The sequence below is a fragment of the Microcaecilia unicolor genome, chromosome 1 (genome assembly GCF_901765095.1).
Source record: "Microcaecilia unicolor chromosome 1, aMicUni1.1, whole genome shotgun sequence".
Lineage (NCBI taxonomy): Eukaryota > Metazoa > Chordata > Amphibia > Gymnophiona > Siphonopidae > Microcaecilia > Microcaecilia unicolor.
Window position 1 is genome coordinate 640945145 of NC_044031.1, and position 27173 is coordinate 640972317.

Below are 27173 nucleotides of genomic sequence, written 5' to 3' on the forward strand. Positions count from 1 at the left end.
CCCTACCTATGGCATACCAAGCTGCCAATTTATTTGCCTGCGCAGGAAGTAGGCAAAAAAAGTTTATCCAAAAGTGTAAAAACAGGGCCTTGATTGCCCGAGAGTATCAACGATGCACAATAATGTCTCCATTGCAAGAAATGCAAAAAATCTGCGCAAGTCAATCGCCACTGCTCCTGCGCTTGTTCGAAGGAAGGAAACATGCCCCCCCCCCCCCCCCGGAGTTGTGAAATGCCCCACGTACCGACAACCTCCTTGAGCCCAGGCTTTAAAACGTGTCACTCCCTGTCCAGCAGGAAAATGAGGGTTAATGATCGCCGCTAAGAAAGGGGAAGGTCCCGAGGCTCCCCCCTAGACCACCATGCCACCACACCCAAGCACGCCTCAGCGGGCGAAACGGAGGTTGCAACCTCCTCCTCCCCTTCCCGGCTGGCAGTTGTATAAGGTTAAAAGCCGAATACAAGCAGGAATTATCCTCCCAGACAGAGCCCGGCGCAAACTTAGAAGCACCCGTGTGCAACTCGTGAGCCCAACGAAGCAATGCTGCCACATTATGCATGCGGAGGTCCGGTAGATTAAGAACCCCTCTAGCCCGAGACTGAATCAGTTTGGCATACCCTAATCGTGCCCTACGTCCGGCTCACAAGAAAGTTCCGATAAACCCTTTATAAAAATCTTTGTCTCGTTTCGTGACCCAGAGAGGCAGTATCTGCAACGGGTACAGGAGTTTAGGTAGCATAACCATTTTAACTAACGCTACTCTGCCTAGCAAAGAGAGAGGCAGGTCACGCTATCGGTGGCATAAAGATTTGATGGTGTCCAGTTTGTCCTGAATGTTTCTACGAAACACCACTGCTAAATCCCTATGCAGATACACACCCAAGTATTTTAAAGTGCCCTTAGACCATGCAAGAGGGAATACTACTACTACTACTTAACATTTCTAAAGCGCTACTAGGGTTACGCAGCACTGTACAGTTTAACATAGAAGGACGGTCCCTGCTCAAGGAGCTTACAATCTAAAGGACATCCAGACAACTGCTGACATCTGCACGGGGAGGAGACCGGCAGAGCCTCAGACTTCTCGAAATTAATTTTTAACCCCGAAAAAGACCCAAATTGCAAAAGCAATGCTACCAATTTAGGGACATATTCTGAAGCCCGATCGAGATAAATGAGCATATCATCAGCAAACAGATTGATTCTATATTCCTGAGAGCCAACCTTAAGACCTCTAACTTCATCAGTTTGTCTAATTTTAATAGCAAAGGATTCAAGCGATAGCACAAAAAGCATAGGCGATAACGGGCAACCTTGTCTCGTACCTCATTCTAATGTGAATGCCGGGGTCAAAGCTCCATTAATCAAGATCCGAGCAATGGGATTGCTATATAGAGACCGAACTCCAACCAAGAATTCACCCATGATCCCAAACTGGGGAAGCACCCAAAATAAATAATCCCACAAATTTTGGCAAAGGCCTTCTCTGCATCTGAGCTTGTAATGATGGCGTCTCCTGGGATACCTCCTAGCTTCTGCAAAACTGTCAGCGCTCGCAGAACATTTGATGATGCATATCTGCCTGGCATAAAGCCCGCTTGATCTGTATGGATCAGTTATGTAAAAACTTCCCCAATCTGTGAGCTAGGATATTCACAAAAAGTTTTATATCTTGATTGAGGAGCGATATCGGGCGATATGAACCAAGCAGTTCTGCGTCTCTCCCCGGTTTAGGAATCACCACAATATGAGCGTGAGTCAGTCTTCCTCCCCCTTCCCCAGTAGTACATAAATGATGACATAATTCTTGGAAGGCAGGGCAATCTTCCCACCCAAAATTTTGTAAAATTCAGGGCCTAATCCATCAGGCCCAGGCGCTTTCGCCAGTTTTAGACGCCAGATAGCCTGCCCTATCTCCAACCCCGTTATGGGAGCATTCAAAACGTCCCTCTGGGGCACATTAAGATCCTTAAAGAACAACTCCCTCTGCTCCCGATCAGTCTCCCCTTTATCGTAGAGTGCCTTATAAAATTTCACAAAAGCATTCTGAACATCCTCTGCTGCTGTTACCACTCTACCCTCCTGCGATTGTACTTTGACTATAGTCCTTTTTGCCCCCCTATGTCTAACCAATGTAGCCAACAACTTCCCTGCCTTATTCCCCCATCTGAAAAGATTGTATTTATACATATGAATATCCTGAGACATCCTGGCGGTCAAAATGTCATTGATTTGTCTGCGCACAGCATAGTATTCCCACCTCGCTACCTCACTTCTTGCAATGATGTTTGTACCCCTCGACTGCTGCAATTGACCGGATAAGGCCATCAAACGACTTTCCCAGTCTTTGCGTGTTTTTGCAGTATAAGCCAAGATATGTCCCCTTAACACTGCCTTCCCCGCCTCCCAGTATTTAATGGGGTCAACTGATCCGGGATCATTTTCCATAAGATAATTATCCCATGCCTGAAGCACAAAGGTACGAAAATGCATATCTAAATATAAAGTAGGGTTCATGCGCCAGAGCCTTGACCCCTCTCCCCAGTGCCATTGAATATCTACCCAGACCAGACAATGGTACGAAACTGCCCCAAACACAATGTCAGCAGCTGTTGTCTGAGAGAGAAAGGGTCTAAAAGCAAATAATCAAGTCGGGCGTGCACTCCGTGCACCTGTGAGAAAAAAGTATAATCATGAGCTTCTGGGTGTAACAAACTCCAAATATCTAAAAGCCCTAATTTGTGCAAGAGAAAGTTCACCACTTTAGCCTTCCAAGCAGAGGGTCTGGGTCACCCTGGTGGGCAGTCTATAAGGGGGTCCACTGTTATATTGAAGTTCCCTCCCACTATCAGCTGGTATCCAGTGACCGACACCAGCTGCGCAAGTAAGCGAGAGAAAAAAGAATGGGAGTAAACATTTGGAGCAGGGGCGTAGCTAGACACCCAATTTTGGGTGGGCCTGGGCCCAAGATGGGTGGGCAGAAGAACCCCACTCCATCCCATAGGTGATTTGGTCTCTCCTCTCGCCTGCATGCCATATGGTCTCTCAAATATCCCTCCTCTCCTGCACACCTTTTAAATTTCAGATTTTCACCGACAGTGAGGAGCAACTAATACACACTACTCATGTAGGCCCCACATCCTTCTCACTGATGCAGCTTCCTGTTTCCGCATAGGCGGGAATACATCAGAGGGAAGGCTGTGGGGCCGATTTAGCAGTATGTATCAGTCGCTGCTTCCTGCAGGCGAAGATCTGCTATTTATAAGGTATGCAGGATGGACAGTTGTTGGGAGTTTTCAGCTTGGGAATCTCTGACGGCCACATCATAGGTGTGCTGCTACTGGTGGGTCTGAGCTCAAAGTGGGTGGGCCTGGGGACACCCAAGCCCACCCTTGGCTACGCCACTGATTTGGAGCATATACTGAGCACCAGTGGCGTAGCCACAGGTGGGCTTGGGTGGCCTGATAGTAATTAAAACCCTGCTCTCCACGATACTGGCACCTGTGCATGCTCAGTTTTCAGTGCATGCCTACTGCAGACTGCCAAGGTGGAAAGAAGCATTTTCCCACCAGCTCAGATATTTTTCTGGTGGGGGTTGGGAAGAACACTTGGTGCCCACCCATTTCTTGCCTAGGCCCACCCAAAATCTGTTGTCTGGCTACACCCCTGCTGAGCACAGAGCTACATTTTTGCCCGCTACCTCTCCCATCTGCAATACATAACGACCCTCCGGGTCCTGAACCAATTTATGCATAGTGACATGATGCTTTTTATGAAATAATATTGCCACTCCTCGATGTCTGCAATTGAAGGAGGAAAAAACTAGCTCCCCCATCCAAGTATGTTTCAGCTTTAAATGCTCCACCTGTGATGTGTGTCTCCTGCAGGAGCACTATATCCATCTTCATTTTAGAACAATATGACAAGATCTTTGTACATTTAATAGGAGAGTGGATGCCATCCACATTCAGTGAGCCTACTCGCAGCTTACTCATAGCTCACAGCCAAACCGTCATGCATTCCAGACTATCAGACAGAGAAGTAACCCCGAGGGTGGCGTCCCAGCGCCACCGCCTCCTACCACACAAACTTCCAAGTACACCAACATTGTTGTATACATCCCAAAGTTATCCCCAGGTCTCCAGGAAACCCACCCCTCCCCTAACCCCATCTTGAACCCCCTCCCAACCCCCTACCTCTGTCACTCCCGAACTCACATGCGCACATGGAAAATGCCATCCATGCACTCCATTCAGGCTTCCCGCCCCCCTCCCTCCTCTAGCACTCTCTCCAAGCCCTTCCCATAAAATAACTCCCCACAAACCCTCGCCTCACCCCATGCCTGGAATAAACTCCCTGAGCCCATACGCCAGGCCCCCCTCCCTGCCCATCTTCAAAGCCTTGCTCAAAGCCCACCTCTTCAATGTCGCCTTCGGCACCTAACCACCATACCTCTATTCAGGAAATCTAGACTGCCCCAACTTGACACTTGACATTTCGCCCATTAGATTGTAAGCTCTTTTGAGCAGGGACTGTCCTTTTTGTTAAACTGTACAGCGCTGCGTAACCCTAGTAGCGCTCTAGAAATGTTAAGTAGTAGTAGTAGTAAACCCAACAGCCACCCCCCCAGAACACAGAGTGTTACAATCCCCCCTTAATACACACCGCTCTCCCCCGCCCCACCCCTCCTCCCCGTCAGAAACCATCAAAAAGCATTTAAGAGTCATTCTGCTTCAACACTCAGCTACAATATAAAGATTGTATGCAAGCATGCCAACAGAGAGAGCGGCCACCCCTCCTCAAATCCTCTGTAACCGCATTGCTTCTCCACTCTCCACCACTTGCTGACACTTCTTCCTCTAGGGCGACAGTCATGAGGGCTCCCTAGGGAGCACTCCCATAAACCACAGAAGGGCTATTGTTCAAATAAAGTCCTGCAGTTGCGCCTCCCCCACTATGTGCTCATCTTTAATGAATGCACACTCTCATGTTGAATAATGCAAAGCAATACTTTTAGGAGATAAAAATAAAAAAGAGAACAACAACTATAAAATAACTCCCCACAATTCCTTTCCATCAACTGTAGAAACACACGCTGCTATGACCAGGCCCCAAGTAGACAGTCTGCATACGCGCATCCCAGCTTTCTAGTTCCCTTGAGGCAGCCGCTCCATAAAAGACTGGATTTCCTCCGGCTTTTCCATAAAAAGGGTACTGCCATTGTGGATTACCCGTACTCGTGCCGGGTATTGCAGAGAGAATTTGATCCCTTTGGAGAAAAGCTGGGAGCAATATGGCAATAGACATCTGCGCAGCTCAGAAACTCTTGGCGAAAAATCTTGGAACATCAACACCTTGGATCCCTGGTAAACCAGTTCCCTGCATTGTCAGAACTTGATCAGAAGTTGAGCTTCCTCAGCGTAATTAAGAACGCGGGCAACCACTAGGCATAGTCTGGTGTTCTGATCGTGCAGCACTCCCACGCGGTGCACACGCTCAACCCGCATCCTCTGCCCTTCCACATCTAGGACAAGCTCACGCGGAAGCCATGTCTCCACCAACTCCCATAGCTCCTTATCTTTCACGCTTTCAGGTAGGCCCACCAATGTTATGTTATTGCGACGGCTCCTATTTTTTTGATCATCCACTCTGTCCTCCAGAAACTTACATCGCTTCTCCAGTACCGCCAGCTGGGAGGTCATATCATTAGTGAGATCCTCTTGGCGTGACAGTCTGTCCTCTGCTTGTTGAATGCGTGCACCCTGCGTTGCTAGGCTTTCCTTCAGCTCATCCATAAAGGCATGCAATGTCGACAAATTGTCATCAAGTATATCGGCCATGTGCTGCATTATTTCCTTAATCACTGCCTCTTGCAGCGCAATCACTGGTGTCGCTTGCGAGTGAGATGCCTCTGATTTATCCTGGACCGTCACCATTTTGGCCGCGTGGCACCCTCCGTGCTTTCGAGATGCCTGCAGAGTCTTGGCCGGCATGCCCCAAACTCCGCCTTGTTACAGCGCCGTGACTCCAATAGCGGTTCCTCCTATGCTGGATCCAGTCAGGAACAAATAAATGGGTCCCAGTCAGGGGGGGATGCAGATATAATACGCAGTTTTCATAGCAAGGGCGAGGAGAGCAGCCAGCAGACGTCCGCTCAGGTCTCAGCCATCACATGACCCCCCTCAAGTCCTCTGAAATTGCACCTTTCTTTTTTCCCTTTTTTTCATAATTCATCCTGCTGGTTTCTGTGCCCTAAGGATGCTCTAGTAATTTATTTAACTAAATAAATACATACATAAATATTGAGATTTATAGAAGAAATACCACTAGGAGTCATCTCACCAATTAGAAGACATCACTATTGTAACATGTAGTTCATAAGATGTACATTGCTGGACTGAACTCGCCACTACATAATGTCATTCTACTTAAGATCAACATTGCTTCTTTAGTCCTACAGTACAACAGCTATTTCCATTATACTGTAGCAGAACATGGCTGCACATAAAAGAGGAGGGAGAAGATAATAGAATATAAAAATTATAGAAAGATATAAAGGACTTCACATTTAGTTTTGTATACGGGTTTTCTAGTATATCTCAAATGTAAAATGTTCCATTGTTGCTTTTGTAAGCTGCTGTGATGTTCATGAATGATTCATAAAAATATAATAAAAGCAATTAACCATATAAATCAAAAGTTTTAAAAATGGTCTCTGGCTCATCATGGGCAATAGATTTTTCTTAGAAGATATATTTAGACCTACAAAAAATGGGCTTTTCAGGAGGCTTGATGAGGTTGGGGGAGGGAAAACATGTACATATGTTATAACCTGAGTGTCTTGTAGTGAATTTTCAAAGAAAAACTACCTAAATGTGCAGTGTGGCAGAGGGCTGTACAATATTTATGTTTGTGCAGCGCTGCGTATGCCTTGTAGCGCTATAGAAATGCTAAATAGTAGTAGTAGTAATATCATCTTAGCCTGAGATTATTGTGTAAGTTGTCCCTATAGAACACAAAGAAAGTATGAAGGAAACAAACAGTGAGGTGCTCAGGGACAAATGTTTACACTTGCTCCCCCTCAACATTCACAACCTCACAAAAGCCTACTGCTTTTGTTGTTTTGGCATCTGGTTCTATCTCCAGTGCTTTCTCTCCGGCAACTCTAGTGGAGTTAATGTGTGTGTAATGACTGGAGGGCTATACCTAAAGCTGGCAGGCAAGGTAAAGAGAGTTTCCCCCCTCCTAGCCTCAGCATAAGTTTTCAAGTGAGAAGGAAAACCCTTCCTGCCCAGAAAAAGGAGAGAGTTCCCAGACAAACAAATCTCATGCACTATCTGGGAGAATTCTTAAGGTCAGACCAGGATCCCGACTTAGCCCAGGCCCCCTGTCTGACTAAACAATATAATTTAGATACAGGTGGCTGCTGGGAGGGGGAGGGGGGTCAAGGAAACAGAAAGTATAGGCAGAGACATGGAGTGGACTAAGCAGGGACTCTCTCCAGCTAGTCCAGAGATCATAAACCCGGAACAGGAGGAGCAGATGGAGGTAGCACCAGACCCAGAGGAGTGAAGGAAACCAGATGCAGGGAGTTTCAGTGGCTGGGCAAGCTTTGCAATTGTACAGCGCAGAAATGTTAAGTAGTAGTAGTAGTAGTGTGGTTTTTTTTTCCACACAGTCCCCATGGGAGGAGATGTCAGCAAAGCAGTATGGAAAACAATTAACTATTGCTGGATTGTTGAACTGCAAATTGAACTGTTGGAACTGAGATATGAACCTTATTTGATAAGCCATAGCACAGCTGGGGGTTACTGTTTGATGTGTGCCAGAGTGAGTGAACTGTGCACTAATCTGTGTGTACTCCTAAAGTTTCTGAGAAATTTCAACAGGGCCGTGCCTAGGGTCTCTGGCGCCCCCCTGCAGACTATCAGTTGGTGCCCCCCCCCCGGTGTGGCACAAGATGCAAAGGAAATAGGAGCTGAAAGATGGAGTGCATCTTTGTGGGATTGCTCAACAAATAGATCACAAGTAATTTTTTATGATTTTTAACTGTGAAAATGATTGCTCACCACTTGCCACACTGACAGGAATTATCAGCAATATTCTTAGAAACAAATTGCTATACATTGCAAAATAAGATAGCAGATGTAAATTCTCAAAGTGGACATATTCCAAATGCTAAAATGAAAATAAAAATATTTTTTCTACCTTTGTTGTCTGGTGACTTTCTTTTTCCGATCATGCTGGCCCAGTATCTGATTCTGCTGCTATCTGTCCTCTTAACTCCGTTCCCAGGGCTTCCTTTCCATTTATTTCTTTACTTTCCTCCTTTCTTCTTCATTTCTTGCTCTATATCCATTTCCAGCAATTTCTCCTCTCTCCCTGGGTCCTGCCCTCCCATCCATGTCCATCCATGTCCATCCTTGTCCCTCCAGAGGTCAGCGCCCCCCTGCGGTGCTTATCCCGCTTACTGTATTGGCACAGCCCTGAATTTCAAGTATACTGAAGAAATTGTTTAAATAAGCTAGTTGCCAAAAGACTTTATTGGAAGAGAGGATGGCTGCAGTTTGCCTTTCCTTCCTGGATGGCTCCTTAGGAAAACAAGCAGCATAATGCTTTCACTGTCTTACCTTGTGACAGGACTGTTTTTTGTTAGGGAGAGGCAGGACTGAAATCCCGGACAGGATTTCGAGAACCAGAAATTGCAGTTGTGGGTTTTTTTTCCTTTTTTTGTATGTGGATTTTGTTTTGTATCTTGGAGGTTTGCTGTGCAGCATCCTATTCAAGCCAGGAAGACTCCATACCGGCCTCTGTTTACCCTTGTAGCCAAGGGAATCACTACACATGAAACCACTGACTGCCTTCTACATAGGAGACAATAAGGGGTCCTTTTACTAAGGCGTGCTAAAAAGTGGCCTATGCTGCTTTTAGCGCTGCAGCCACCTTTAGCGTGCCAGTAAAATAGCCGTTTTTCTATTACTTTTTAAATGGCCTAGTGCTAATTGCCAGTGTAGCGTGTGACCATTAAAGCGGGAGCCCTTGCCATCCCTTATTTAGGAGGCGGTAAGGGCTCTGGGCTACTCCCACACTAATCGGGTAGTGAGCAGTAATATGCCTGCGCTACCCGATTAGCGTGGTCACGCCTACTCTTTGCTCATAGGCACACCTCCTGTACTGGAAAGAAATTTTTTCCAGCTTGGGAGTAGCACATATTAATCTGAAAACTACCACGTGGGACACCTCAGTGTGTCCTGTGGTAGTACCCTTTTAGCACGCACAGTGGTGTTCCTTGGTCGGCTGCCACCCGGGGCAGATCGCCACTGCGCACCCCCTCCCAGGTGCAGCATTGACACCCCCGGGTGCAGCGTTGTCCTCCCCTGGCACATCACCTCCAAACACCCCCCCCCCCCCCCCCCGGTGCACTGCTCTTAACTCCTGGGTTGCTGGGAGCAGCTGCGCGGCTGTCTTCTACCCTGGAACAGGAAGTAACATCAGAGGGAGCAGGGAACCAGCGGAGCTGACAGCCATGCGGCTGCTCCCTGCACCCCTCACAATGTGCACATGGGATGGACCACCCTGCCCTCAGTACGCCGCTGAGCACGCAGTAGGCCTATTGCACCATAGTAAAAGGGTTCCTAAGTCCTTCTGCATTAAGCAGGAGCAGGCAGTCTGCGTTAATGTATGACCTGCAATCAGGGGCGTAGCCAGACCTTACGGTGGGAGGGGGCCAGAGCCCGAGGTTGGGGGCACAATGTTGAGTGCCGCCCCACCACCACCACCACCCTCCCACCACCACGCCTCACTTCGCCTCACTTCCCCTCCCCCCGCCACCGCCTCCTCGCAACCCCCCTTGCCTCACAAATACCTTTGCTGGCGGGGGTCCCCACCCCCTGCCAGCTGAAGCCTTCAGCGCCGTCTCCAGCGCAGCCGCGTTCCTGCCCTGCTCTTCTTGCTCCTCCTGTCCTGTGCATGCTGACGCTCCTCAGTTTCACGTAAAGGAGCGTCAGTGTGCACAGGACAGGAGAAGCAAGAAGAGCAGGGCAGGAACGCGGCTGCGCCGGAGACGGCGCTAAAGAAGGCTTGACATAATTTGTGGAGGCCCAGGCCCCCCATAGCTACGCCCCTGCCTGCGATAGAAAATACTAAGAACACCCTGATAGGTGCCATGTCAAATTTGCATCTACCGCACAGTAAAGTCCCATGTTAAGCAGCGGTAACTGTAAATTTGACTACGGTTTAGTAAAAGGACACTGTAATAAATTAACTAAATAAGGGGCCCTTTTACTAAGATGTGGTATAAAGTGGCCTCAGCGTGCCCTCACGCGGGTTATTCCAGCATGCTAAGGATATTTCTACTGCAGCTGTAAAACTGGACTTTTTTCATTATTTGTATTAAGAGCTCATGCGTTATTCCAGAACCAATCAGTTAGCACATGGTAATGTAGCTGCACTGACTAGTGCAGGAACAGCCACTCTCCGCCCCCCAGACATGCCCCCTCGAAGAAAAGATTAAAAATATTTCTTTAACATGTGGATATTATATATTGATTTGGCTGTTACGGCAGGATGCCCGAGTGTGTTCCACAGTATACCATTTTAAGCTGCAGAAAACATGTGATAGCACTTATGCAGCTTAGTGAAAGGGTCCCCTATTTTCAAAGCACTTAGCCTTCCAAAGTTCCATAGAAACCCATGGAACTTTGGAAGGCTAAGTGCTTTGAAAATATGCGTATATTTAATAGTAAACTAAATAGAGAATGTTCATCTCCACCTACAAAAAAAAACAAAACCCAAATGGGTTATTTTTGTACATACTGGACTAGATTCTATATATCATGCCTAAAGATTTGGCACCGTAATGAAATTCGCTTAGGCGTATTCTATAAAGTATTATTTAATTTAAGCTTAATTGATAGAATAAGCCTAAGTTTCTGCACAGTTTATAGAATACGCTGAGTGCTGGTCCATGTAACTAAATTTAGTCACTGTCAATTACGTAAAGTAAAACCCGGTCTAAATCCCAATGCCTAAATTGGGTCACAGAGCAGGTGTATTCTATAACAACGTGCCTAGATTTTAGAAACACCCAAGACTCATCCATTCCACGTCTATAACCACACCCTCATTTCAACTATGCGACTTATATTTACACGCACCACGTTACAGAATACGCTTAGCAAGTAGTGAGTGTAAATTCTAATTAATGTCAATTAGTGCCGATCATTTATTTATTTGTTACATTTGTATCCCACATTTTCCCACCTATTTGCAGGTTCAATGTGGCTTACATAGTACTGTAAGGCATTCGCCAGCCGGTAAAGAACAAATACAAAGTGGTATTATGGTAGAATAAGGTTCACGTGTTACAGACACATTTGGGAATCGTAGAGAGGAAGAGTTGCGTTATGTCCCTTACTAGCTTTAGTTTCCTTATGTAGCATTGGTTGTTAACATCCAATTATCAGCACTGATTAGCTTATTAACTAATTAAGTTGTCCGCATTGTTATGGAATATGCTTCAATTTCCACATAGAAATCTCAGCACGATATGTAGAATTGCGGGGTCTATGTCACTAATTAGCCTCACTCTTAGACCAATATATGAAGTATGATTTCAGTGTAACAAATTTACTGCTAATGCTCACCATGCCAAAGAGAGTTTCCTTCTGGAGTTTTTGTAATCTTCGATAAACATATGCTGGCGATTATATATGGAAGTGCTGATTTTTGACAATCTCTGTATAAATGCCAGCAATTATATGTGTAGGGGTCACATTTTAGAAAAATGTGTAAACAGAGATGGCACCAGTTAAGGAGTGAAGTCTCAAGAGATGATTTTTAACCTTTTAAATGGCAAAAAAACCCACAAGGAGTTTATGTACTGTCACGGTTGTGGCCGTGCCCTTATGTTCAGACCTACCGTTTCTCTGTATCTAGCTCTGTGACCTCTCCAGTTTGCCTTTTTTCCTATTGTTGTTCTTCCTGTAAGCCAAGCCACGCTTTGGTCTCCCTGCTTCTGCTTCATTTCCTGTTCTTGTTCTTCCTGTTAGCCAAGCCTCACTTTGGTCTCCCTGCTTCTGCTTCATTTCCTACTTGTGACATCATCAGCCTACTCCTTTATAAGGACCCAGGGAGCTTTCCTAAGTTGTCTTTGCAACAGGTCTCTTAATCTTGTGTTACCTGTTTAGATCATTTCCCTGCTTGGCTTTGTTCCTGAGAATCTGGATCCTGAAGGTCTGTTCTGTGTTTCTTTGAGTCTTGTGTTTCTATGCTTTGCTTTGTTTCTGTAAGTTTGCTTTTGAACCTTGTTTCCTGAAAGCTTGGCTCTAGAACTACACCCTGCCCTTGATGTCTGTATCTGTTTGACTCTACCCATGGCTCCTGCTTTTAGTCTAGCCCTGCTTTTGACTCTTGCTATAGTTAAGCCCTGTGTTTAAGCCAATCTCTGTGTTTAGCCAAGCTTTGTTCCTGTTTTCCCTGTTCTGTTTCCTGTGTGTGTAGTTCTTGTCTGTTAATTCTGAGAGTCTGTAGAAGCCAGCATCATCCCTGATTATTTCACTGATATGCACCTATGTCTGCTGCCTCTCAGTCTGCCTGGCCTTTCCAGCTGTGGGTGCTGGTAAGCACATTGCTTCTTTGTTTGTCTTCCCTTAGTCTGCTTAATCCTTTGCCTGCTATGTTTGCTTCCTGGCTCTTGAGCTCTGTTTCTGCCAAGTTCTGTTCCTGTTGTATGTTTGAGTCAGGTTCTGCGCCTGCTCTATGTTTGAGCTAGTTCTGTCCCAGTTCCCTGCTAAGCCGAGTCCCTTTCAGTATCCTGTTCCAGCCAAGCCAAGCCCATTCCAGAATCCTGTTCCAGCCAAGCCAAGTCTGTTCCAGTCAAGCCAAGCCTGTTCCAGAATCCTGTTCCAGCCAAGTCTGTTCAAGCCAAGCCCGTTCCAGAATCCTATTCTAGCCAAGGCCAGCCCAGTTCCAGAATCCTGTTCCAGCCAAGCCTGTTCCAGAATCCTGTTCCAGCCAAGCCTGTTCCAGCCCAGCTTGTTTGAGAATCCTGAATCCTGTTCCAGCCAAGCTTGTTCGAGAATCCTGAATTCTGTTTGAGAATCCTGTTCCAGCCAAGCCTGTTTAAGAATCCTGAATCCTACTACTACTTAACATTTCTAAAGCGCTGCTAGGGTTACGCAGCGCTGTACAATTTAACATAGAAAGACAATCCCTGCTCAAGGAGCTTACAGTTTAAAGGACAAGTGAACAGTCAGGCCGATAGGGGCCGTCAAATTGGGGCAGTCTGGATTCCTGTTTGAGAATCCTGAATCCTGTTCCAGCCAAGCCTGTTTGAGAATCCTGAATCCTGTCCCTTCCTTGTTTATTGTCTTGCTTTTGTTATGCTTGTTGCCTAGCTCCTACCCTGTCTTGCCTGTTTAGTTGTGCTTTGTCTTGTCTCTTTCAGTCTAGTCCTGTCTGGATCTAGTCCTTGCCTTGTCCTTGTCTTGCCCTTTTCTGGACCCAGTTTTAATCTACTTCCATGTTTTGCCTTGTCTTACATTTCTGGTCCCAGTCCCGGTTTTAATCCAGTTCCGAATCTTGCCTTGTCCTGTCTGGGTTCCAGTTCTGGCCCTTTGCCTTCTTTTCCTTGCCTTGTCTGGATCCAGCTCTTGTGTTGTCCATTTTGTTTAGTTATCTCTGTCTGCCTTGTTGAGTCTGTTAGTTTATCCTAGTCCAGTCTGTTCTGATTCCTGCCTGTGCCAGACCAGGTGATTTGCCTGCCAAAGCTCTGGCTTTGGTCCAAGGGCTCACCATTCCTGACAGTTGTGACATGTACAATTACCCTCTCAATCACTCATTTTTAACTCTGGCTGAAATGAGCATTTAGATGAAATCTATGCATGGCTCAGGGCTGATGCAAAAGCCAACTGGGAAACTCTCAAGTATGTTATAAAATCAGAACTACACAATTTTTTTAGAATCCCCTAACCAACTAAAGAAAGGTCCAAGTCTCCCATAAAAACCACAAGAAACAACAAAAAAAAATGGAAGATAACCAAGATAGACTGGTCTATCTTGGTTATCTTCTGTTCTTTTTGTTGTTTCTTAGAATCCCCTAAGCCAGTGGTCTCCAACACATAGCCCCTGGAGTCCATATTTGCAGACCTCATATCCAGTGACCCCCCTGCCACTACTGCGGGTAGAGAAAAGGCCCGCCTTAGTTGTATGTGCCTACGTGGTCACATTGATACACATGCACACGCATGCAAATGATGGTCAACTCGCCTTTCACTGTGCATGCACTCGCATGCGTGCCAATGTGACCACGCAGTCACACATAACCCAGCAGAGTTTTGTGGGGCCTCTTAGCTACCCGCAGTAGCGGCAAAACCTCCTGACAGTACAACTCTGCTCCAGCTCAACCGCGATTTGAAAATGCCATTGTCAGCAAACATAAATTCACCCCGGGAGCATCTCTGAAAACAGGTGAGCAACACTGCTTTCTGTTTTGGTGTGTGAAGTATTAAGTCTATATTGCATTTTTTTTGAACAGTTTCAAGTTATTGTCCTTGATTATTATATTGGATTTTGCCACCCAAAATGCAAGTTATTACATTTATAAGACCCTTCTCTCCTAGTACATTCCTTTTCATTTGGGCTTATGTGGGATGGGGAGGATTAAGGTGAAACACAGAAACAAAGTCTCATTTATGGTTTTTGTAAATGTTAAGAAGCCAAAATAAAGTGATTTTTTAACAAAACATATCCCTTCTAAATGACTCTGCGGTGCAAAAGGCACTACCACTCGCCGTGAAAAAAATGCGCGACCTAACCAACTTTCGGAAATCACTGAAGACCTGCCTGTTCAACAAGGCATACCACAACGATCCATCCTATTTACCAGACAACAAAACTCAAGCCTGAACTGAATAAAACCTAACTCTCTATACTCGACTACCAAAGCCTACTCTACCAGGAATTAACTTTAACGCAATACCACTTTATCTCTTATTCCGAATATGAACTTTTCATACTTGACTGCTTAATCTACTATGTCAATCATGATCTTTAATGTAATACCACTTGTATCTCTCACTCCGGAATGGCTATCGCCATGACGGAACAATGTAAGCCACATTGAGCCTGCAAATAGGTGGGAAAATGTGGGATACAAATGCAGCAAATAAATAAAAGGCACCCTGGGATGAATGTTGTGGAGGTGTCCCAGGTATTTGTGTCAGTGTGCTAATAACTCACGATAGAATGTGCACATGCTTAGAATTACAATCCCATTCACTCACATAAGCATCTGTGAAGTCATGATTAGAGTTGAATTTCTGATGTTAGGTTTTAACCAATAAAACTCCCCCAAAGCAAAAAGATATCAAGCCAGCAGCAGTAGTCAGCGGTTTTTATGTGGCCAAAACTGAGCCCGGGTATTCAGTGCTGGGAAATATCCTGCTTCTGGCATTGAATAACCAGGTATCTGTGGTCACCAGGAAAGTTAAGCAGGCACCGGCCGATAATCAGACTGCTGCCCAGTTAACTCAGTGGATTAAGTTAGAACAGTCTTTTTGTTGCCCTAACTTTATCTGCTCACTTAGCCAGTTAGCAAATTGAATATCGCCGCTAACCAGTTAAGTACCGGCTCTGCCCGAGCTCTATCCCCAGACCGCCCCTGCACTAACCGGTTAAGTGCAGCAGAATACCCAGGAATGGCCAGTTCAGCGAGGTTTAATTGGGCAGTAGCCTGTCCTACCTGCTTAAACTCTTTTGAATATTGCCATGTAGATGTTTTTTGGACAAACAGCTGAAAAACAGCACTTCCTCTAATACTCTTTCACCCTTCCCCTGTCTTATATTGTACCCTCCACTCAGTTTTCATACTATTTCTGCACCAAGGGGGTGATTTGATAAGTGGGTGCCTCTTTTTAGATGGCCCGGTGCTGCGTGGATGCACAGATTCCATTATAGAGTAACCTGGCATTAGCCTGCGTAACATTTACATGCCTGCAGTTATACCAACCATAGACCTGACTTAACAGCAGTCATAGAAATGTGGCATCATGCATAACTTCCCAGTATTTTGTAAACTGCGTGCGTGAGTGGCAGCCCTGCCATGCCCTTCCCATGCCCTCTGACATATTGTTACAGAGTACCACTTAATTGCTTTGCTGTCCCTTTACACACACAATGTACACTTATCTGTGAAAGTGAAGTTTTCTGTATATTTATGCACTCGGACAGAAACAGAGAAACATGACGGCAGATAAATGCCAAATGGCCCATCCAGTCTGCCCATCTGGAACAGCCACTATCCCTAAGAGATCTCGCCTGCCTGTCTCACACTTTCTTGAATTCAGACACAGTCTTTGTCTCCACCACCTCCACTGGGGAGGCTGTTCCGTGCATCCACCAACCTTTCTGTAAAAAAAAGTATTTGCTTAGATTACTCCTCAGCCTACAACCTTCTAACTTCATCCTATGCCCCTCATTCCGGAGTTTTCCTTCAATTAAAATTGATTCACCTCCTGTACATTAATGCCATGGTGATATTTAAATGTCTCTATCATATCCTCTCTCTCTCCCGCATTTCTTCCAGAGTATATAAATTGAGGTCTATAAGTCTGTCTCCATACCCTTTCTGATGCACATCACTGACCATTTTTCTTGCTGCCCTCTGGCCCTGCTTCATCCTGTTTATATCTTTCCGTAGGTGAGGTCTCCAGAATTGTACACAGTATTCTAAATGGGGCCTCGCCAAAGACTTATACAAGGGCACTATCACCTCTTTTTTTCCCGCAGGGCATTTCTCTCCCTGTGCACCCAAGCATCCTTCTTTGGCTTTGGCTGTCGCCTTTTCTTCCTGTTCGACCACCTCAAGATCATCAGATATGATCATCTCCAAGTCATAAGAACATAAGAGTAGCTATACTGGGTCAGACCAATGGTCTGTCTAGCCCAGTATCCTGTTTTCCAAAGAGTGGCCAAGCCAGGTCACAAGTACCTGGCAGAAACCCAAATCATGGCAACACTCCATACTACAAATCCCAGGGCAAGCAGTTGATTTCCATGTCTGTCTCAATACCAAACTATGGACTCCAGGAATTTGTCCAAACGTTTTTTAAACCCAGATATGCTAACCACTGTTACCACCTCCTCTGGCAAAGAGTTCCGAGCTTAACTATTTGTTGACTGAAAAAATATTTCCTCCTATTTGTTTTGCTCTTCTTTTCTATTCAGAAGTACTTCATCCCTTATACTATACAGTTCCCTTGGATTTTTACAGCCCAAGTGCATGACCCTGTATTTTTTTAGCACAGAATCTTAGTTGCCAATTTCTTGACTATTCTTCAAGCTTCACTAGATCCCTTCTCTGCTATCCACACCCTCTAGGGTGGCTACCCTATTACACAGTTTGGTATCATCCACAAACAGGCAATCCTTACTAGACAGCCCTTCCGCAATATCACTCACAAAGATGTTAAAAAGACCCAGCCCAAGGACCGATCCCTGTGGTACACCACTGATAACTTCCTTTTCCTTGCAGTGATCGCCATTTACCACTATCCTCCGTCTTCTTCCACTTAACCACATAAATGTAGATGCCTAGTTCACGGATGTGAACTATTTTTCCCCAGGTTGAAGCTAAGTACTTCTTCACTTTCTGTAGTTTTGACTATTCCTCATTTGGTGTTCCCCGGATATAGTTTCTTTTTCACTTTTTGATTATTATTCTTCCGATAATATATACTAAATGTTTATTTAGCTCAACAAATTACTCGTGCATATTGAGAATTTAAAATTGATTTACTACCACACTACTCTCTGTTTTTTTACTGCAGATTGAATTAAGTTGTATCACTCTGCAGGTTTTTCGGAGGTGGTGCTTGGCCTGTGATGAAAGCCATTGCAGGTGTGTCCACTGAGTTGGTACCCTGGGCTTGTTAGGCCTTTATTTATAATCTCTTTAAAAGCAACTTTCTACATATGCACTGGTAATATTTTGTATTTAGAGCATTCGTCTACAAGTTTCTTAATTTATTGCTCTAAGCAGATTTATAAATTTTTTGTGTTGTTATAGAAATGCCATTGCCATTTAGTGACACAAAGGTACATATTTTATTCTAACAGGAAAGTAACCCAACAATAGCAGCTGTGGAGTGAAAACCCAATAAATACAGATTTCTTGAGCCCTCAAAAAAAACACCTGATAAGCTGACAAATAACACCTAAAATTAGCTGGTCAGCCGATGAATATCGGCTTAACCGGCTATGTACATAGTGGCCAACCCCCCCCCCCCCCCCCAGAACTTCAATAATGGTCACTGAATATAGTCCAGCATTGGATTTCTGGGTTCACTGCTGACTGCGGGAGTTAGCGGGCTGCCTCCCACGGTCTCAATATTGGCCCTATAATGTATAATGTGTAAGAAACCCTAATAATAGTATTACATGAGAAAGCCAAGCAGTCTCAGCACTTTTTATACTTTTATGACATGATAAATGAAATTATTATGTGAATTACAGACTGGACCCTGATATTCAAAACTGACTGTATACATGGCCTTTATGCATATAGGACTAGATTCTATATATCACGCCTAAAAAAATCAGCACTGAAACGAAATATGCCCAGGCATGTACTTTATAGAATAGGCCTAAATTTCTGCACAGTTTAAAGAATATGCCGAGCACCTGTCTGCGTGACTAAATTTAGTTCGCGGGCAGTAATGCCAAATAAAACTTGGTGCAAATGCCGACACCTTGATGTGGACTGGGTCAATGTGCATAGATTTTAGAAACACCAACGGACCCGCCCATGGCTATGCCCCCTTTTCAACTATGAGACTTAGAATTTACATAAAGAGTAAAACAGACTTTATACTGCTTATCCTACAAATCCTATAAAAAGCAGTGGATTTTCCCGTCCATTTTAATAATGGCTTATGGACTTTCTTTTAGGAAAGTATCCAAACACTTTTTAAACCCAGCTAAGCTAACTGGCTTTACCACATTCTCTGGCAACGAATTCCAGAGTTTAATTACACAACGAGTGAAGAAATATTTTCTCTGCTTTGTTTTAAATTTACTACTTAGTATCTTCATTGCATAACCCCCTAGTCCTAGTATTTGGCTTCTCCATGTTAGTCTCAAAAACAGACTATGGACTTTTCCTCCAGGAACTTGACCAAACCTTTTTTAAACTCAGATATCCTAACCGTGTTACCACATCCTCTGGCAACGAGTTCCAGAGCTTAACTCTTCACTGAGTGAAAAAAATATTTCCTCCTATATGTTTTAAAAGTATTTCCATGTAACTTCACTGAGTGTCCCCCTAGTCTTTCTACTTTTTAAAAAAGTAAAAACTCAATTTATTTTTACCCGTTCTACACCTCTCAGGTTTTTGTAGACCTCTATCATATTCCCCCTTAGCCATTTCTTTTCTGTAGAGGCAGGTAGTGGTTGCAGAAGTTGCTTCCTCACCTTGTATCTGAAGGACTTGCTTCCAGTTAATGGCATCTGTGTTTGTCAGCATTTCTCCCAGATTTTCTGAGTCTTTGGTGAACAGGAAGTAACTATTTGTGTAGTTATCCAGGTCATCTTTCATTTCCTGAGAGAAAGATCATAATAGAAGCAATAGAAAAAGAAGATTCAGCACATGTGCTATCTCCCTTCCTTGACTTTCACAGATTTCCAGTTTTATTATTATAATATGCCTAGATAAGAGCATCATATAAATAACGAAGAGGTCGATATTCAAAGTGATTTATCTGTGCGGAGCTATCTGCTGATACTCAGCGGCACTTAATTGGTTATGCTGCTGAATACCACCACAGGCCACTAAACTCAAAGCTGGCTCTTTTGTGGGCAGTCTGGGAGCTGAGTTGGTACTTTTGTGGTTAACTGCCAATATTCAGCACTTATCCACCTAAGTTTAGTGGTTAAATTGGACCACATAAAAGTCAGACCTATCTTTATGTGGTGTCGCTTATACGGTTAAGTGCTGAATACAGACCTGCCAAGTCATTTCCCGCAAAAAAATTGGGATCTCCCGCTGAGTGGCCTCCCCATCCAGCGGCAGCAGGAAGTGCTTTCAGAAAGCACCATCTCCTGCAACCGCTGATCCCATGCCCCATGGCAGCAGGAGAGGATGGGGAGACCACTCCTGTAGCCGCTGGCCACGAATCAGCTGTGCTGGGGCAGAGCAATGGGTTGGGATGGGTTTTCTCTCCATGCCCACTATCCATCTTCTCTCCATGCCCACCATCTATCTTCTCTCCACGTCCCTATCTATCCAAACCAGCATGACCCCTATATCCTTGCCCCTATCTTCCTGCCATGTTGAGCATCTCCTATCTCTGTGTCCCTTTTCTTGCCCTGTCCAACAAAACCTTTCTGCGTCCCTATGCGCCCCTTCCCCCCATGTGCCAGCATCTTTCCTTCTCTCTTCCCTCCCTCTGGAGAACTGAACAAGAACTGGTCTTATTTAGTCAGGGGCCCTTTTACTAAGCTACGGGAAAAAGGGCCCTGCGGTAGCGGCAGGGGCCGTTTTTCCTACGTGCCAGGGCACTTTTTTTCCGCAGCCGGTAAAAGCTCCCCCCCCCCAAAAAAATGGCCATGCAGGCAGAGAACTCTTACCGCATGGCCATGCGGCAGGAAGCCCTTACCGCCACCCATTGAGGTGACGATAAAGGCTCCCATACTAACCCAGCAGTAACCAGGCAGCACGAGACAATGCCTGATTACCACCGGATTACTGCCATGCAAGACATTTCCGGGGATTTTGTTTTTTCCCCCGGAAATGGTGCATTGTCAGGATGGGACTACCACCAGTGGCCACATTGAGCTGGCGGTAGTCCTGGAAGAGAGAATGGTAAGCCCGCATTAGGCTTACCACCATTCTGTAAAAGGGCCCCTCAGTGAATTAGACCTGTTCAACTATAAAGATTAATTTTTTGGATGTAGACATTACTCAGGAAGAGAGCAGTTTCAGTACCAAGGTATATGTGAAACCTACAGACAGGAGCATCTTATTAGCATACACCAGCTGCCATCCACCCTGCAACACTTCACTATCAAAGATCGTATTGAACATTGACAAAACCTTTTACCTCAAACCCAACTTGATTGAATCTTATCTTCCCTATCCCACTATAACATTTTGTACTATTCCCATAGCGGACTTGGCGAATGCCTTCACGGTATTATGTCACATTGAGCCTGCAAATGTATGGGAAAATGTGGGATACAAATGTAACAAATAAAATAAATAAAAAAATCCAAAGAAGCTAAAGGATAACTTACCATTTTCACAGACGTTAAAAATTAGAAGAAATTGTTCAGATTATAATTCTTTTAGGGGGTCCATTACAAAGGTGCACTAGTGTTTTTAGCACATGCTAACCATGTAGATGCCCATAATATTCCTTTGTAAAAGAGGCCCTTAAAGAACAAGCTAAAGCATTAATGTCCAAATTTAAGGATAGAGGATATCCACAGAAAGTGTTAAAAGAGCTTACATAAGAACAAAATTTAGGAGCCCTTTTACCAATCAGTGGCAGGGCTACTGCACAAGTAGCATGCGGCAAAACTAAACTACCGCTGGGTGTGCATAGGTGCCCTGCAGTAGTTTTGTTTTTGCCATCCACTGTTTCCCATTGCAGAAAATAATGTTTTATTTTCTAGCGTGGGGGTGGGGAATAGGTGTACCCAGCGATTACCACCGGGTTAGTGCATGAGTCCTTACTGCTTACTAAATAAGATGCAGTAAGGGCTAAATGGTGTGAAGAAGGAGATAAGGGAACAGAGAGGGGGAATACCGTCGGAGGAGAAGATAAGGCCCAGAGGAGGGGGACAACCCAGATTCTTAGCTCACGGAGTTCCACGTGTCAGGAGAAGGCATAGATCATTTTCCCCAGAGGGCTGGAGGGTAAAAACTACGATTCCCAGCAGCCCTTGAGGAGGTCTTTCAACAGAATCAAAGACTTCCTATCCCAGCAGCCCCCAATGGACCCCAAGGGAAAAGCAGGTAAAGGTGAAACCCAAGACACGGTCGGAAGGCCAGGAATGGAGGGAGAGCCTCTAAGCAGAACTAAACAGGGGTAGGAGGATCAGCTGGAGAATGGGTGGGACGAGGAGCCCATGGAATGGAAGGAGGAAGAAAAGGAGGAGGAAGTGAGGCAAGAGGAGCCGATATTGCAGCTCTGGCAAGATCCAGAGGTGGAAAGTTCAAACAGCAGATGACCGCTTGGTGGGGGGTCTTGGTAAAAAAAGGAAGGCAGTGGCTATCGTGGAGGAGCCAGGAAGTGAGGGGGTCAAGTGGGAGGAAGCCAGGAGATAGAGCTGGCCAGAGAAGGGTGGGACCCCTGGAGGCTCTCTCCCTCTGAACTGCTGGTGGGATTTTTAAACTGCTTGTTTTTGAACTGCCTGTTTGGAAGTGCTTGTTTTCTTTGAACTGCTTGTTTTTGGAATGATTTTGTTTTTGGAACTGCATCATTGTGACTGCTGAGATTCATGAGCTGTTTGTGTTGAACTGCAGTATTGAAGCTGATGGGGGATTTCTGAGCTGGGTGTTTATGAACTGCATTTTTGAAGCTGTTGAGATTCCTGAACTGTTTTGCTTTTGGAAATGCATTATTAAAAACTACTGGGGTTTTTTTGAACTGTTTGTTTTTGGAACTACATTCTTGAAACTGCTGGAATTATTCTCCTGACTGTATATTTTGGGAGCTGTGCTGAAATAGTGCTGCTGACGTACCCCAGGTCAGAGGGCACATCTGGGGATTACAGGGTGTTGTATCCTGGTGGATTATCATATATAAAACTTGGGCCGGAGACCAGAGTTTCCCTTAAAGGAGATCCTTCACAATGTCCATGTACCAACTGTAAAATTAGACACGGCCATTAAAGGCCTAAATATAAAAAAGTATTTTTCCAGCAGTGGTAATTGCCTTGGTGCGTGGCATTTCAATGTGCCCAAACTACTGAAGCTTGGTTAAAGGGCCCCTTAATAATCGTGATTTATTGCTCTGCCCTTGTCATGATGATGTTAGACAAGACAATATTTCCACCTGTATAATGTGCTATTTCAGCTGTATAATGTGCTAGTTCAGCGGTATCAATGAAGTAACTGATGCTATTAGAAAGAATTGGGACAGTGGGACTTGGTTAGACTACATCCTGTTTTTTAGACTTCATCACTCAGGGTTGCTTTTTCAAGAAATAGAAATTTGAAGGAGATAGTAAGCCCTGCTGTCTGTAGAACTAAAAAGAAGAATGATTTGAGTGGACATTTTAAATGTGGCAAGTGAAACATTTGTGACATCACTGTAGAAGCTATTCATTTTTCTTCACTCAACGTGTAATTTAAACTCTGGAATTCGCTGCCAGTGAATGTAGTAAAAGTGGTTAGCTTAGCAGGGTTTTAAAAAGGGATGGATGGCTTCCTAAAGGAAAAGTCCACAGACCATTATTATTTCTAGGATAAGCAGCATAAAATGTATTGTACTTTTTGGGATCTTGCCAGGTACATGTGATCTGGATTGGCCACTGTTAGCATCAGGATACTGGGCTTGATGGACCTTCGGTCTGTCCCAGTATGGCAATACTTATGTACTTATTGGATGGAAAAAAAGTACATTTTAAAGAACTTTACAACATGCAGAACTGAATATGTGATATACATGATCATATATACATGCTAGAAATTATATATTTTATTCACTTTATACAGTATCAGTATTATACTTAATGGAGGGGGTTTCTCATAGACAAATCTTTATTACCCAGCTCCAAATACTCCTTCTCAATATCCTTACATAATCCTTAAAGGGTGCTGAGTATTGGATCCATCAGATAACCATTGTCAGGTCCAACATGGATAGATCCACAAACAAAGCAAACTGTGAAATCATATATATCAACTAATTGTCTATCAGCAATGGTAGTTTATGTGATTCGGTGCCCCTGTGAGAAGGTGTATGTTGGCAGGAGCAAACGGACCATAAAACTACGATTAAATGAGCACAAATCACGTATTTTGACAGGGAAATTAGAAGCCCCACTTGTCCAGCATTGGGTAGAATATAAACATGAAATTTCAGATATACGATGGAGAGTGATTGATCAGATACACGTAGGGTGAGAGGGTGGAAATATAGAAAGACTATTAAACTATAAAGAACAGTCATGGATTTTTTCATTAAATTCAGTCAGCCCAGGTGGGCTAAATCGGGAAATCGAGTGGATGTCAGTAATCTGACATTCCGATATAACTGATAGAAGTGGGTGGCGCTACGGCTTGGGAGCTCTGGATTGGTACACTGTTGTAGATCAGCTGTAGAGAGGCTGGTTTAATTATAATATAAGTAAGTAAACGCCATGGCCATTTTGAAACAGAGAGAGAGAGCATTAGATATGTTTCCAGCTCATGTAGAGGTAATGGAGTAACTTTGGATTTATTTTAACCAAGTGTTTATAGAGTGATCGATGTCTAGACACATGATCTTTTACCTTGTAGGAGACGTACCTTGACACAGCATTTTGTGCGAAACATGATTTCATGTCAGATCAGATGATGTCTCCGAGATGATCAATTTTCATAAGAAGAAAAAAGAACAGCGAAATAGTGAAAATTCAGTTAAGCTAAGTGTATTTTTACTATAAGAGAATATTGAAGATTTAAATTAATGGGTGAAAGTTTAAATATTAAAAATTATGGATCAATGATGAATACATGCCCACCATAAGAAAATGCCTGGCTCATAATTATAGCCTGAATGGTGGTGACATGGTTATCTGATGGATCCAATACTCAGCACCCTTTAAGGATTATGTAAGGATATTGAGGAGGAGTATTTGGAGCTGGGTAATAAAGATTTGTCTATGAGAAATTATATATTGGCATGACTACAAGATGTTTTGGATAAGGATGTCAGAATATAAATCTAATTTTAAAAGATTAGAGCTCAAGAACCATTCGTGGCTCATTGCATTGAATTTACACACTGTTTTAACAATCGTAAATGCCCCTGTTTGACTGACTGTACATTTGTCCTTTAGATTGTAAGCTCCTTTGAGCAGGGACTGTCCTTCTATGTTAAATTGTACAGTGCTGCGTAACCCTAGTAGCGCTTTAGAAATGTCAAGTAGTAGTAGTAGTAGTAGTAGTAAATGCTTAGTGATTGATGCAGTTTCTGTTGTTAGAAGTGGTGACGGACAAAATTGTTTACAACAGAGAGAAGTATACTGGATACACAAGCTAAAATCTTTGGAACATTGTAGTTTAAATGGTTCAATCAAGTGGAATGTATGTTGAGTAACAATTCTGATTTTTAAATTAATTGCGGACATGCAATATTGATTTCAGCCAGTAGATGGCAGTAGACGTTAAAATATAATAAGGAACACTAAATGCATGCACTGGCGTTTACTTAAATCTTGGCGCCATTTTGGTCATTGGCATGTCGTCTGTGAATTGCGGCTCCATTTAATGAAAAATGAGTATAAATCTGTAAAAAAAAAAGTGTAAATTGAATGCAAAATAGGTTCTTATTGACATGTGCTGTCCTGAGTTCCTGTAATATTGTCATGATTTATTGAGAGCTGGCACTGCAGATTATATTGATTTCATGCCATGTTTGATGGATTGGAATTATTGCTGAGATATTTCAAAGTTCTGATACAGCAAACCCCGAGGAAGTCCCAGTATCGGTTGAAATGGGCCCCGTTGGGATGGTTGTCATGATAAGTACTTTAATTACATATCAGCACCTTTTGATCACAGTGGAAGTTATATTGATGTGGAGAGGTAGATCTGGGAGTCATCAGCATAAAGATGATTGAGACTATTCTGTACCTTTTGGTTAAGGTTACACTGGGTCTGTTATAGATGGGACGCTAAAGATTTTTTGAAGTCATAAAATTTGAATAGTATTAAAAGTTAGAAAATCAAATGATGTGTATAAATTGGAGGTTTTTTTTTAGACTGATAAGAAAAGGAACCGCTGGTAGGAGCAGGGTGATATATTAATTCTGCCATTCTGGTTTTTGAGGTTTTTTCCTCCATATTCTAAACATTATTCTTTAAATCAATTTTTGGGTGGAACTGTTAGATCCTATTTCAAGTTGAAATTGTTTCTTTTTGATCTACTGATAATCTCTTTTTGGGGAGAGAAATATGTCATGATGAATGGGGGAGGGGAGGAAAAGATGACAGGACAGTTGCCAAAGTGATGGGGGGAGAGAAGGAAGAGCTTCCAAGATGGGGAGTGGAGAGAAAGATGCCAGGACCTGTGGGGAAAGAAGGAAGAGTGAGAAGTTCTGGATGTGCAAAGGGGATACAGAACAGGAGCGAGAGAGTAGACAGGAACATTTGCTGGACCCCTGAGAGGGCAGAGGGAGAGAAGAGATAGGGAGAGAGACTGGCCTTGGGGGGGGGGGGTGGATGCTGGCACATGAGAGGCGGCCATATTGATTACAGGAGAGAATGACGCGCTGACTAAATTTTGAACCTCTTCCCTCACGAAGAACCGAAACTTGGCCATGTTGGTTGAGGTTCTCTTTATGTTGAAAGCTGCTGCCAGTTAAGTAAATTCTTGAACATTGAATAAGAGTTATGTGCAATCATATGAAGGTTTGAGCATTTTTGATAACTAATGCCCATACTAAGTCAATGGATCAATAACGATTTGCACTTTACTGCCTGAAAGAAGTTTGCTATGCAGTACAGATGCAGTTAACTCTGAAGATCCCATGATATAACACATTACGTATATTTTATGTGCATATTAAAATGATGAAGTGTGTGTGTGTGTGCCTGGGACTGATTTTGAAATCTGAATAGCAGTTATTGCCCCTGCACCTATTAATGAATTAAGATTATCCCTTTTATGGCACATGAGAGGGGGCATAGGGACACAGAAGAGTTATGTTGGATAGGGCAAGAATAGGGACGCAGATATGGGAGATACTCAACACGGCAGGAAGATAGGGGCAAGGATAAAGAGGTAATGCTGAATTGGATAGATAGGAGACGCGGAGAGAAGATGGACGGTAGACATGGAGAGAAAAGAAGTACCAAATGGACGAGCTGACTCTGGCAAAACAGTTAAGAGAAGAAAGAGGAAAGCAGAACCCAGAGACTTGGACCAACACAACAAAAAATAAAATGACCAAACAAAGATAGA

The 27173-nt window shown here is 44.0% G+C and overlaps 1 protein-coding gene across 4 annotated transcripts in view; it reads right to left on the bottom strand.

The window, feature by feature from the left end:
* LOC115482225 (glycine N-phenylacetyltransferase-like) overlaps nucleotides 1-27173 on the bottom strand; it is a 159521-nt gene that overhangs the window by 12085 nt on the left and 120263 nt on the right. For all 4 annotated transcript variants that reach the window (XM_030221888.1, XM_030221870.1, XM_030221878.1 and 1 more), the window contains one exon: nucleotides 19471-19597. In XM_030221888.1, coding sequence (XP_030077748.1) covers nucleotides 19471-19597 — 127 coding nt within the window. The remainder of the gene's footprint in view (nucleotides 1-19470; nucleotides 19598-27173) is intronic.